The sequence below is a fragment of the Dasypus novemcinctus genome, chromosome 15, assembly GCF_030445035.2.
Source record: "Dasypus novemcinctus isolate mDasNov1 chromosome 15, mDasNov1.1.hap2, whole genome shotgun sequence".
NCBI lineage: Eukaryota > Metazoa > Chordata > Mammalia > Cingulata > Dasypodidae > Dasypus > Dasypus novemcinctus.
This window is the reverse complement of record NC_080687.1, coordinates 8,055,706-8,068,411: the sequence shown is the minus strand read 5'-3', so window position 1 is coordinate 8,068,411 and position 12,706 is coordinate 8,055,706. Positions and strand designations below refer to the sequence as shown.

At 43.0% G+C, this 12,706-nt stretch overlaps 1 protein-coding gene across 1 annotated transcript in view; it reads left to right on the top strand.

The window, feature by feature from the left end:
• B3GLCT (beta 3-glucosyltransferase) overlaps positions 1-11,291 on the top strand; it is a 147,384-nt gene extending 136,093 nt beyond the window's left edge. The window contains exons 15-16 of the mRNA XM_058276992.2: positions 9,713-9,781; positions 11,167-11,291. Coding sequence (XP_058132975.1) covers positions 9,713-9,775 — 63 coding nt within the window. The 3' untranslated portion in view covers positions 9,776-9,781; positions 11,167-11,291. The remainder of the gene's footprint in view (positions 1-9,712; positions 9,782-11,166) is intronic.
• Positions 11,292-12,706: the final 1,415 nt, after the last annotated feature.

The window sequence follows — 12,706 nt, the reverse complement described above, 5'->3', positions numbered from 1 at the left end:
ACATCCTTAAATATTATGACATGAAACTGATACAACTTGTCATGTGATCAGGGAAAAGGTTAGGGAAGAAAACAAAGACATTTGTTTTATGTACAGATACAATCATAACAAAACAAGAAGAAAGATTCATGACCATTACAGTCCTTGTTTCTGTAACTGGTCACGTGTTTGAAGTTCATATTTATCAGTACCTTCTTCCACTATCCATTTCATGTTCCCGTTACCCTCAGCAAGCACTAGCCATTGTTCTTTGCCTGGCACAATCACCTGGTCAAGTTGTCACATTTGCCTAACCATCACAGTCCAAACTTGGCACCATACATATCACCTCAAACCATACTTAGTCTCTAAATAAAAACAATAACAGACATGTTGGGGTGACCCACACTTTCATTCCTGAAGATTCTGGGCCATTGTTAGTCCTGTTTGGATTAGGATGTTGCAGTTTTCCATTGACTTTAATCACAGGGCATGACAGTACTAAGAGATGCCCTAGAGGATCTCCCGTATACCAGGCAAACTCTTCTTTACCCCTACTATGTAGAAGCAGTCCTATGTCATCTTGATAGTCAGGATCAGTCTCCCCAGCCAGTACAGTATTCCCTTCTTTGCCTATTGAGTCAGAGGTAAGAGGAGCCCAAAGTGGCCAGGTGGCAGTTCACTGGAATCATTGTTGTGTTCCCTGGTGGAAGCACTCCTCCATTTGGAACTAAGACTTATAGACCAGCAGAGCTTAAGGTTGCAAGGACAGGAAGCAAAAATTTTTATGTGGATCACTAGGAGTAATAGTGTGTGGTGCCACTCCCATTTTTACCCCTTGATTCCTGGACCCATGAATCCTGGCTATGGGAGAAACAACACCAGCACCATAGAGTGGATGCTGATTTAGGGCATTCACAGCCACCTGAAGAACATCACCCCAGTCCTGCAAGGTATTGCCACTTAGTTGGTTCTGTAATTGAATCTTCAAAAGGCCATTCCACAGTTTTGTCAACCCAGCTGCTTCAGGATGATGGGGAACATGGTAAGATCAGTGAATTCCATGGGCATGTGCCCATACCCACACATCATTTACTGTGAAATGGGTTCCTGGATCAGAAGCAATGCTGTGTGGAATGCCATGGTGATGGTGAAGACATTTGGTAAGTCCACGGATAGTAGTTTTGAAGGAAGCATTGCATGAAGGGAAGACAAACCCATAAATGAAGTATGTGTGTATTCCAGTTAAAACAAATCACGGTCCCTTCCATGATGGAAGTGGTCCAATGTAAACAACCTAACACCAGTTAGCAGGCTGATCACCTTGGGGAATTGTGCCATATCGGGGGCTGAATATGTGTCTCTGCTACTAGCAGATTGGGCACTCAGCAGTGGCCATAGCCAAGTCAGCCTTGGTGAGGGGAAGTGCATGTTGCTGAGCTCAGGCATAACCTCCATCCCTACCTCCATGGCCACTTCGTTCATGAGCCCACTGGACAAAGGCAGGAGGGCTGGGGAAAGTGGCTGAGCATTAGCCACAGAGCGGGTCAACTTATCCACTTGATTATTAAAATCTTCCTCTGCTAAAGTCATCCTCTGGTGCACAAATATTTTCATGCTTTTTTATTCGCACCCAGAAAGATTATCCACATACCTTTTCTCCAGACCTCTTTGTCACCAACTTCTAATCATGTTCCTTCCAAGTCCCTGACCATCCAGCCAAACCATTGGCCACAGCCCATGAATCAGTGTACAACATACCTCCAGCCATTTCTTCTTCCAAGCAAAATGAACAACCAGGAGCACTGCTCAAGGTTCTGCCCACTGGGAGGATTTGCCCTCATCACTATCCTTCAGGGACATCCCAGAAAAGGGCTGCAGTGTTGCAGAATTGGGTGGTACTTGCATATTGTGCAGAAATATCTATAAATCATACCCAAGTTTTCTCTTCCTCAGTCAACTGATATAAGGGACTCCCCAAGAGCCAAAGCTGTGGTCTGGGAAAGAGAAGGTAACAGGGCAGGGGTGGTGACTCTGGGCATTTGGGCTATTCCTCATATAACTTACTTGTGCTTTCAGGACCCACTTGAGCCCTGTCTTGTATATACCACTTCCATGTTATTATGTAGTGTTACTGTGCATGCCCAAATTTATGGTTTGGTGGGTCAGAGAATGCCCAACTCATGATATGCAACTTAGGTTTCATGGTAACTTGATGGCCCATGGTTAAGCATTCAGTCTCTACTAAGACCCAGTAACAGGCCAAAAGCTGTTTCTCAAAAGGAGAGTGGTTATCTGCAGAGGGTTGCAGGGCTTTGCTCCAAAATCTTAAGGGTCTGCATTGTGTTTCTCCTATAGGGGTCTGCCAAGGCTCCACATGGCATCTCTATTTGCTACTGACACTTCTGGCACCACTGGATCTGCTGGGTCATATGACCCAGGTGGTAGTACGCCTTGCACATCAGACTGAACCTGTCTCAGAGCCTCCTCTTGTTCCAGCACCCAATCAAAAACTAGCAGCTTTTCTTGTCACTTGGTAAATGGACCGGAGTAGCACACCCAAATGAGGAATGTGTTGTCATAAGAGGGGCCAGATGCAGCAGGTTATCGTTCACTTTAGAAGTGATAACTTGACATGCCCTGCACCAGTGGAAATTTCACCAATGTGGAAGGCCCATGTATTTTTGTTGGATTTATCTTCCATTCTCTCTCTCAAATGCCTTATGAATAAGTCTAGAGTCATTGCTACTTCTTGCTCACTAGGTCCTATCAATATGATATCATCAATATGATGGACCAGAGTGATATCTTTGGGAAGGAGAGATGATCAAGTTCCCTGTGGACAAAATTATGACATAGATCTGGAGAGTTGGTATACCCCTGCTGCAGGACAGTGAAGGTATATGCTGGCCTTACCAGCTGAAAGCAAACTGTTTCTGGTGGTCCTTATTAATGGCAATTTGAGAAAAAATTCATTTGCTAAATCAATAGCTGCATACTAGGTACTATGGGATGTGTTGATTTGTTCAAGCAATGATAGCACATCTGGGACAGCAGCTATGATTGAAGTCACCACCTGGTTAAGTTTTTGATAACCTACTGTCATTCTCCAAGATCCATTTGATTTCTGCACAGACCAAATAGGAGAGTTGAATGGAGATGTGGTGGGAATCACCACCCCTGCAGCCTTCAGATCCTTGATGGTGGCACTGATCTCTGCAATCCCTCCAGGAATCTGGTATTGCTTTTGCTTTAATATTTGCTAGGTAGGAGAAGTTCTAGTGGCTTCCATTTGACCTTTCCTACCATAGTAGCCCTCACTCCACCAGTCAGGGACCCAATGTGGGGCTCCTCCAGTTACTGAGTATGTCTATTTCAATTATGCAGTCTGGAACTGGGGAAATAACCATAGGATGGTCTGGGGACCCACTGGACCCACTGTGAGATGGACCTGAGCTAAAACTCCATCTATCACCTGACCTCCAGAAGCCCCTATTTTGACTGGTGGACCACAGCGATGTTTTGGGTCTCCTGGAATTAATGTCACTTCTGAGCCAGTGTGTAATAATCCCCAAAATGTCCGATCATTTCCTTTTCCCCAATGCACAGTTACTCTGGTAAAAGCCCATAGGTCTCCCTGGGGAAAGCTGGGAGGAAGATTCACAGTAAAAATTTTTGGCAGTGTAACAGGATCCTTCCCCAAGGGGACCTGGCCATCTCCTCATTCAAGCACTCTGGGTCTGTAAACTGTTTCAAGTCTGGGAATTGATTAAGAGGACTTGATCCTCTGTTTCTGTAATTCAAGTTGGGTTTAGTCACTTGACTTAGAACACTTCTGTTTATACATATCAAGCAGGAATTTAGTAGACTGCCCATCTGTTTCACGTCTAGATACCCCATGAACTATTAGCCAATGCCATAACTCTATGTGACTCAGACTCTTTTGATTGCTCCTTTGAGTCTGCCTTTCATTGCACTAGCCACTACCTACCTAGTTTGGCAATTAACTACTAATACCTGACTTTCACTGGCCTGAGATCCAATCATCCCCATAATATTAAGGATTCTAGTACCATTACAGCAGTTCCTACAGTATTATCTGTACTACAGAGAAGAATAACCACAGAACTCTTTAGGGAAGATGGAGTTAGTCTTACAAATTTATTCCTCACAGTCCTGGTTAAAGGTGTATCCTCTGGACATTCCTGGGGTGGGTGGGCAGTTCTTAAATGGTAAATGCATTCTAGCATTCCAATCTCTCTAAGCCTTTGAATTCCTTCTTCTACGGTAAACAGGGTAAATGGCATCTCAACGTCAGAATGCTAGGCCATCTTTTGGTCAATGTGTCAGTTAGCCACTCAAACCAACTGTTAGAGCCCTTTCTAATTCCTCACACTACAGCGTTAAACCCAGAATTCCTGCTTAGTGGGCCCATATCAATAAATTTAGCCTGACCAACTTTATATTCCTTCCGCTATTATTCCATACCCTTAGTATCCATTCCCACACATATCCCCCTGATTTCTGTCTATATAAGCTGGAAAACTCATGCAGTTCTTTTAGAGTATAGTGTACTTCCTCATGGGTCACACTTTGTATTTTGCCTTTGGGGACTTTCGATTATAGTCTAGTAATAGGTCTCAAAGAGAAGAGGGGTGTGTGAAGGTGGGTAAGCAGAAGGATTATAAATGCCTTGTAAGCTATTGACCTCAGGGAATTCCTTTGCATTTTCATATGCTGAGACAGGGGTATCTCTTCAGACAGGGGTTGGAAGGCAGATACCTCAGGGCAGGGTAGAGGTTGGGCAGCACATGCTGGAGTTTGGCTGGTACCTGCCTCAGGCCTGGGAAGGGGTCCACACTCCCTGAGGCAGGGCAGAGGATGGGCAGTGAAGGCTTTAGTTTGGCTGATACCCATCTCGGGGCTGGAAATTTGGTCCAGACTCCCTGGGGCAGGTTTGAGGGTGGATGACGCAAGGTTGACATTATGTGGTCTCCACAGGGCAGGCTATCACAGGTTAATCTGGCAAAGTCTCAGTACAATTTAGGGTTCCAATGTCCCCACTGATCTCAACACCACCCCATATATCTTCATCTCAATCCTCAGGGTTCTACTCCTTTCCAAGCAATGCCTTCACTTTAACAACAGACACCCTGAGAGCTTGAGATTTTAGTTTTGTTTTTAACTCTGCTTCTCATACAATGAGACTCTCATACAATGAGAATACATTGTATTCTCATACAATGGTTTTCGGAGATCTCAAGTCTGTGACTGCATGAAACAAGATTTTCTTTCAAAGCACACATAGAAACTTTCCCACTATGCGGCATTTAAATTGCAAATTTGAAGCCTTTAGTTCACCCCTTTCTTTTGTAACTGTATCTAGAGTATCTAGGAGGAGCCACCAAACCTTTTGATTTTACAAAACTCTGTTAAGGTGTTGAAAACACTCTCGCCCAGACCCTTGCCTCTTGTAAGTGTGGAAGTAGTGGAGTCCAGTGATGATATTTTGTATATCACCATTGCCAACTCATGCCATGGACTGTTAATAGCCTCTTGATTATTGGAAAGGGAGTCATTTATACCCTCAAGTCCAATTAAAGTAGAGAGCCAATTGCAAAACCCCCGGAACCACTTCTGAAATCCCATGTTCAGATTCTGTTCCTCAAGAACCAGTCCTGGTACAAAGTTGTGTTAGTTGGGGTTCTCTAGGGAAAAAGAATCAAGAGGAGGTATCTGTAAATAGCATAAGATTTGATAAAATTCCCTCATATGACCATGGGGATGCACATTCCAAATTCTGTAGGCAGACTGCAAACCAGGGGCTCGATGAAGGTCTTTGATGAGTTCCCAGGAGATGTTGATTATCTCAAGTCAAGCTGGAAAATTCTCTCTGAATGCTGAAATTACTTCCCCTTGTAAGGCATTCAACTGATTGGATAAAACCTCCCTCATTGCTGATGGCAGTCTCCTTGGTTAATTTTAGATATAATCAGCCATCTATGCAATAAACTCACTGGTGGCTAAAGTCCATAAATGTCCTTGTATTACAATTAGTTCAGTGCTTACTTGACCCAACAAGTGGGCACAATTACCTGGCTGAGTTGACACTTTATCCTAACCATCACAAGTTCATTCAACACAGTGAAGATATTGTCTAATTTCTTATACATAACTTTAAAAACATCTAGACATTTGGAAAAAGTATCAAACTTCCAGACATGAAATCCACCTGGTAAAAGATCCTGTGAGAAACTTTTTATGACATTTAAGCAGGAAAACAAGTAGAATCAAAGTGCTCAACTGCAGTGCAACATGCAAAGAGCAATAACATCTTCACGGAAAACAATGACCACTTTACCTTGTTCTAGCTGCCAAGATTGGGAGAAATGGGCACATAAAAAACAAAGTAAACTTTTAATTGACAAATGTGTCATAAATATCTAGTTTTGCTTTCTCAGTGGAGGCATGAACTCTCTTGTGAGATGGTTTATACCAAACACATGGGCCTATGGCTTCTGGAGAAGTCAGGGTTCTCTAGGGAAGCAGAACTGAGAGGAGATAATTGTAAATAGCATGAGATTTTACAAAACTGTCTCATGCATCTGTGGAGATTCACAAGTCCAAATTCCATAGGGCAGGCTGCAAACCAGGGGCTCCAATGAAGATCCTCAATGAGTTCCCCAGGAGATGCTGGTGGTATGAAATAGAGATGGGAAATCACTTCCACTTTTAAGGCCTTCAGCTGATTGGATGAGACGTAACTCTGCTGAGAGCAATCTCCTTGGTTGATTGTAGATGTAACCAACCATCTATGCAATCAACTCACTGATGATTAAAGTCCATGAAATGCTCTCGTGTTACAGTTTGCCCAGTGTTTGCTTGACCAAACAACTGGGAACCATTACATGGACGAGTTGACACATTTAGCCTAACCATCACAGCTTCCATTTGCCAAATACGTTCTAGCATGACTTATTCCTCTGAACCTAGACTCAGCCTCCAGCCTCCCAGCTGCAGACTAGCAGTGTGATGAATGAGAATTCCTTCATTACTTTATAGCACTTCATTTATGCATTCACATCTGAAAAGAGCCCATAGAGATATTGGTTTAAATACTTTTGTTGACCTGAATGAAAATAGTACCATGGAAACCAAATCCACAATGAGGACAGTTATTATCAACCCTAAGTATAAATTCATTAGGCATTCAGTAAGCCAAGTTTTCCCAGACAGGAACCACCATTTTTGAATTTATATGTACAGAAAGAAATACAAATTCTGAGTTTGTGGTTTTGAGTGGCAAAACCAGGTGAGAAAGTCCATGGAGGAGATGATGGAGGTATGATCTTGTTATGGAATTCTGGCATTCTCTGATTCATTCAGATTCTTTCCTGAGCTAACTGGATTAGCTGATGGATTTTTCATAATGTACATTATGTAGCATTAAGTTGCTTTAAGACTGACTATTAAACGATCTTTAATTTCTCATTGACCATGTCATGGTCTGGAGTAATATCACAGCTTTGTTTAGTGAAGCAACAAGAAATGAAACCATCCTTTTGGAAATCCACAAATACTGGTTTAGCTTTTTTCCTCATGAAACAAGGAATCATTTCAGACATATGAAATGGTGTCTTTAGGGAAAAATGCAATCAAATTGAGCAAAATCATCTGATTGTGACTTTTTTCTGTTACTGCCTATTTGCTGTTTGTTTGCTTTTTTTAAAGATTTATTTTTTATTTATTTCTACCCCCCCCCCCCGTTGTCTGCTCTCTGTGTCTATTTGCTGTGTGTTCTTCTGTGACCACTTCTACCCTTTTCAGCGGCACCAGGAATCTGTGTCTCTTTTTGTTGTGTCATCTTGCTGTGTCAGCTCTCTGTGTGTGTGGTGCCATTCCTGGGCAGGCTGCACTTTCTTGCGCTGGGTGGCTCTCTTTACGGGGCACACTCCTTGCACGTGGGGCTCCCCTAAGCAGGGGACACCCCTGCGTGGCACGGCACTCCTTGTGCACATCAGAGCTGTGCATGGGCCAGCTCCACATGGGTCAGGAGGCCCAGAGTTTGAACCGTGGCCCTCCCATGTGGTAGGCAGACGCCCTAACCACTGGGCCAAGTCCACTTCTCCCTATTTGCTGTTGGTTCTTTACATTGGTTGTCTGCTGACTTTTTTTTTTTTAAAGATTTGTTTTATTTATTTATCCCTGCCCTTGCGGCATGCTTGCTGTCTGCTCTCTGTGTCCATTCGCTGCGTGTTCTTCTGTCTGCTTGGCTCCTTTGTTGCATCACCTTGCTGCACCAGCTCTTCGTGGGTATGGGCCGTCAGCTCTCTGCAGGTGTGGGTCAGCTTGCCTTCACAAGGAGGCCCTGGGAAGTGAACCCAGGGCCTCCTATGTGGTAGACAGGAGCCCAATCGATTAAGCCACATCGGCTTCCCATGCTGACTTTTATTACAGATGAGCAGCAACAGTTTACATAAGAATAAAAACTATTTCTGGGAGAAAAATCTTAAAATTGAGAAAATATTTTTAATCCCTCTAGTTTTTTCCAGGTAATTAGGTAAAGACTGCTATTATACTTTTATGACAATTAAACACATTAGTCCCACTCATTGGGAAAATATTCTATAGGAGCAGATTTCTTGAGGATCACTATTTTAGCCAATACAGAAAGCAATACTGAGGCACCAGAAGTGTGTAACTCACATTTGCCCATCTATGCTGATGGAAACATTTGCTCAACTAACTTTGAGAAAGCTAGTGAGTCTTCAATTTTTGTCATGTTGACCCCAAAACCAGCAAATCCTTATGTCTGTATTAAATGGTTGAATTAATAGAACAATGCCTCACTTTACTCTACAAATTCAAGATCTTTTGAACCATTTCTGCAGTTTGCTAGGTTGAAAAGTGTACATTGTCTTTCTCACACCCCTTTGCACTATCTAAAATTTTGATGAGAAAAGAGATATTGAAAATTCCAGAGTCTATAGGCCAATGAAGTGGATTTCAGGGAAAAATCCCAAAGAAGGCTGGCATTGTGGCAAAGAATAGAAGAGGCTGGGAAGAATGGTAAGAGGACAGGAAAAAACAAAAACAAACAGAAAATACTGAGTTTTGGAGAGAGATAATGGTCAGTTACAAAAATAATATTTAAAAAAAATATTACCCTTTATTGTCTCCCACCGAATTCAGCAAGGCAATGAAAGGTGGAGGCATAATTTTGGACCTAAAAATTGTCGGAGTCACCAAATTGGAAATCAAATCTAAAGAAATCTAAATGAAGACATTGTAAAGTCCATGCCAAGATAGTAAAATGCATATTAAAGGCAAATTGCCTTCCTCCATCCTCTACCTCTTCAGCTCCCTGAAGCCCTACCTAGGGCCTTGTACTTGTACTGTCAGGCTTGGCTTTGCAGTGAAGGTAAGGGGCTCCAAAAAAATAATCTCAGGGCCAGCTAAGATCTACATTTGTACCAGTCTATTCTCTGCCAAAGCCTTTAGCTACATACAGGAATGCAGTTGGAGGTGGAAATAGGCCAAGTATACGTGCTCCTGCCTGGAAGAAGTGCCTCTAAGTCTGGGTTGACTCTCACTTTCTCACTTTTCCTGAAGATTTAGCCATCCATTTGGTCAATCACTTTCAGTGCATTTAAACTCTGGAGCTGGAGAAAAGTGCTCAGATGAGTTGTGGGTATTAATTTTCTTCCTCTCTCCCTTCCTTCCTTCATTATAGGTATTTGGAGTCCTAACATGTGCCAGACCATTGGATCCTTACACTCAAGGAGCTTACATTTGAGAGGAGGTGGGTAGAAAATTAACAATTCTTTGTTCAAATTTTTATAGGTCCTATGAAGGAAATAGGAAGACATGATAGAGAAGACCTTGTAGAGAAGTGGGTCAAGAAAGGCCTTTCCAAGTGATAGGAATGAAGGGTGCCCCAGTTATATAAGATCCCCCCCCTCCACCTGAGAGCAGAGACCTTGTTTTGTTCAGTGCTCCCTCTTCAGTGCCCAGAATAGTTTCTGACACAGAACAGATGCACAATATATGTTGAATAAGTGAACAGATGAAGTTCATCTGAGCCAAGCTCTGAATGATGATCCTTGGGAAGAACCAGGGTAGAGTGCTCTAGGCAGAAGCAGCAGTAAGAACAAAGGCCCTGAGGCAGGAGAATGACATGTTTGAGAAACACAAAGAAGGTCACTGTGGAGGAAAAGTGTAGAAGATGATGTCATGGGCGAAAAGGCAGGGGTCAGGCCATGTAGGAACTTGTTGGTCAGATTTTGGAGCTTGGGTTTTATTCTAAATGTAACAAGAGGCCATGGTGGGAGGGTATTATAATGTTTATTTTGCATAAAAGATTTTTAAAAGATCACCTGCTGCTGGGTAGAAAATGGACTAGGAAGGGAGTCAAGAATGAAAGAAAAAAGATCAGTTTGGTACCTATATAGCAGTGCAGGTGAAAATGATAGTAGTTTGGACCTGGGTGGTAACGCTGGAAATGGAGAGAAGTCAACAAAGGTAGTAATGACAAGTCATACTGCTGGGTCGTGTGTGAGGATGGGGAAAGAGACACATTTGGGGATCAGGAAGGAGCATACCTAAGGTTTTGGGGCATCATGTATTCTATTTTGGAAATGTGATGTTCAAGCAACTTGTTAGATAATCAAGAAGTGGTAAGTTCACAGTTGTATACATGGGTCTAGAGTCCACTGTAGAGATAAGGGCATCTGAGCATCACAAGCCCATTGATCATATTTAAAAGCAGGAGACTAGATGAGATATCCCAGAGAATGAGGTTAGATAGAGAAGAAAAGATGGCCAAGGAAGCACCCTGGGATATTCCAGTATTTAGAGATGGGGATGAGGGGTGGGTGAAGCCAGCCAAGGATCTGAAAAAGGGTAGCTAGAGAGATGGGAGGATATGGGTCTAAGGTTTCACCTTATTTGCAAGAAAACATGTTAGCCTGTTACACTTTCATGCATGCTGGCAGAAGACGCAAGACTATGGGTCAGAAACTAAGGACTATTTCTCATGGTGCAGGAAAGTTGCATGAACATCACACATCAGTTCCCCTTGCTCTCAGGTGCTGTGAGGGTGACACATGGATAATGTGCACACAGAAGGTTTGCATCCAGGTGAGGACTCAAAGAGTAGGGAATCCTAATATTTTTAATGGTCTCCAGGCCCCAGGAAGAAAGGAACCCTGAACCCAGAGAGAAGCAAGACCCTAAAAGGGAGGAATCCAGGAAACCTGAACCCTCATAGGTGTCAGCAGCCATCTTGCTCCAACACGTGAAAATAGACTTTGGTAAGGAAGTAACTTATGCTTATGGCCTGGTATCTGTAAGCTCCTACCCAAATAAATACCCTTTATAAAAGCCAACCAGTTTCTGAGATTTCGCATCAGCACCCTTTGGCTAACTAATACCATTTAATTACCTCCAACCTGGACAAAAAGGGAACTAAGGAAATTCCTGGGATTGGTGGGGCACTGTAGATTGTGGGTAGACTTATATATCCCAAACTAATGGGTTATATATATAAAAAAAACAAAACAGTTGAAGGAAGAGCCTGACAAATTAGAATGGAAAGTGGGGAAAATAGAGGCCTTAGAGGGGCTCAAACAGGCACTGGTGCAAGCCCCTGTTTTAGCCCTCCCTTCTCTTGAGAAACCTTGCCACCTGCTTGTTACAGTAAATAAGTGGATAGCCTTGGGGTTTCTGACCCTAATCTGGGAAGGCCAAAGGAGACCTGTAGCCTTCCTTTTCAAAATGTTGGATCATGTCTTCAGGGGATGGTCCAGATACTTTCAAGCTGTGGTGGCAACTGCTCTCCTGGTAGAAGAGAGCAGGAAGCTGACTTTCACAGGAGCTTTAGTCATTAGCATCCCTCATCAGGTCAGGACTATTTTGTCTCAGAGAGCAGGATGGAGGTTGACAGACTCCTGAATTCTGAAGTGTGAGGCTATCCTAATGGGAAAAGATGACTTGGTATTGACAATAGACCACAGCCTAAACCCAGACTCCTTCCTTTGGAAGGGACCTGGCCAAGTGGAGGCCCCTGAGCATGATTGTTTAGACCTGATTGAATATCAGATCTGAGTCTGGTCTGACCTGGAGGACCTTCCCCTGTACTTGGGGAAAAATTATTCATAGATGGGTCCTTCAGGACCCTTGAAGGAAAGACGCCCAATGGTTATGCAACTGTAGATGGACTGACTTGTGAGGTGAAAGAAGCTGGCCAATTGCCCAATGACTGGTCAGCTCAAACTTGCAAGTTGTATGCATTAAATCAAGCCCTCAAATTATTAAAGCAAAAAGACGGTACAGTCTACACTGATTCTAAGTATGCCTTTGGGGGTGTTTCACACCTTTGGAAAAATTTGGGAAGAGAAAGGATTAATTAACATCAAAGGAAAAGAGCTATTCCACAGGGAATTAGTAAAGCAGGTATTGGCCAATTTACTCTCACCCAGAGAAATATCAGTGGTGCATGTAAATGGACACCAGGAAGGTCATATGCATGATGCAAAAGGCAATAGGTTAGTGGATGAAGAAGCTTAAAAAAAAAAATGGCAGGCAAATGTTGAATAAACAAATAATGAGAGGTATTAGCCGTCTTACTCCAAGGGAGTCATTGGGGAATACAGGCCATGTGTGGTATGGTTCTTAAGTATTTTGGATGTGTGGGCCTTTATACTGTAGCTAAACAAATAAGTGAGCA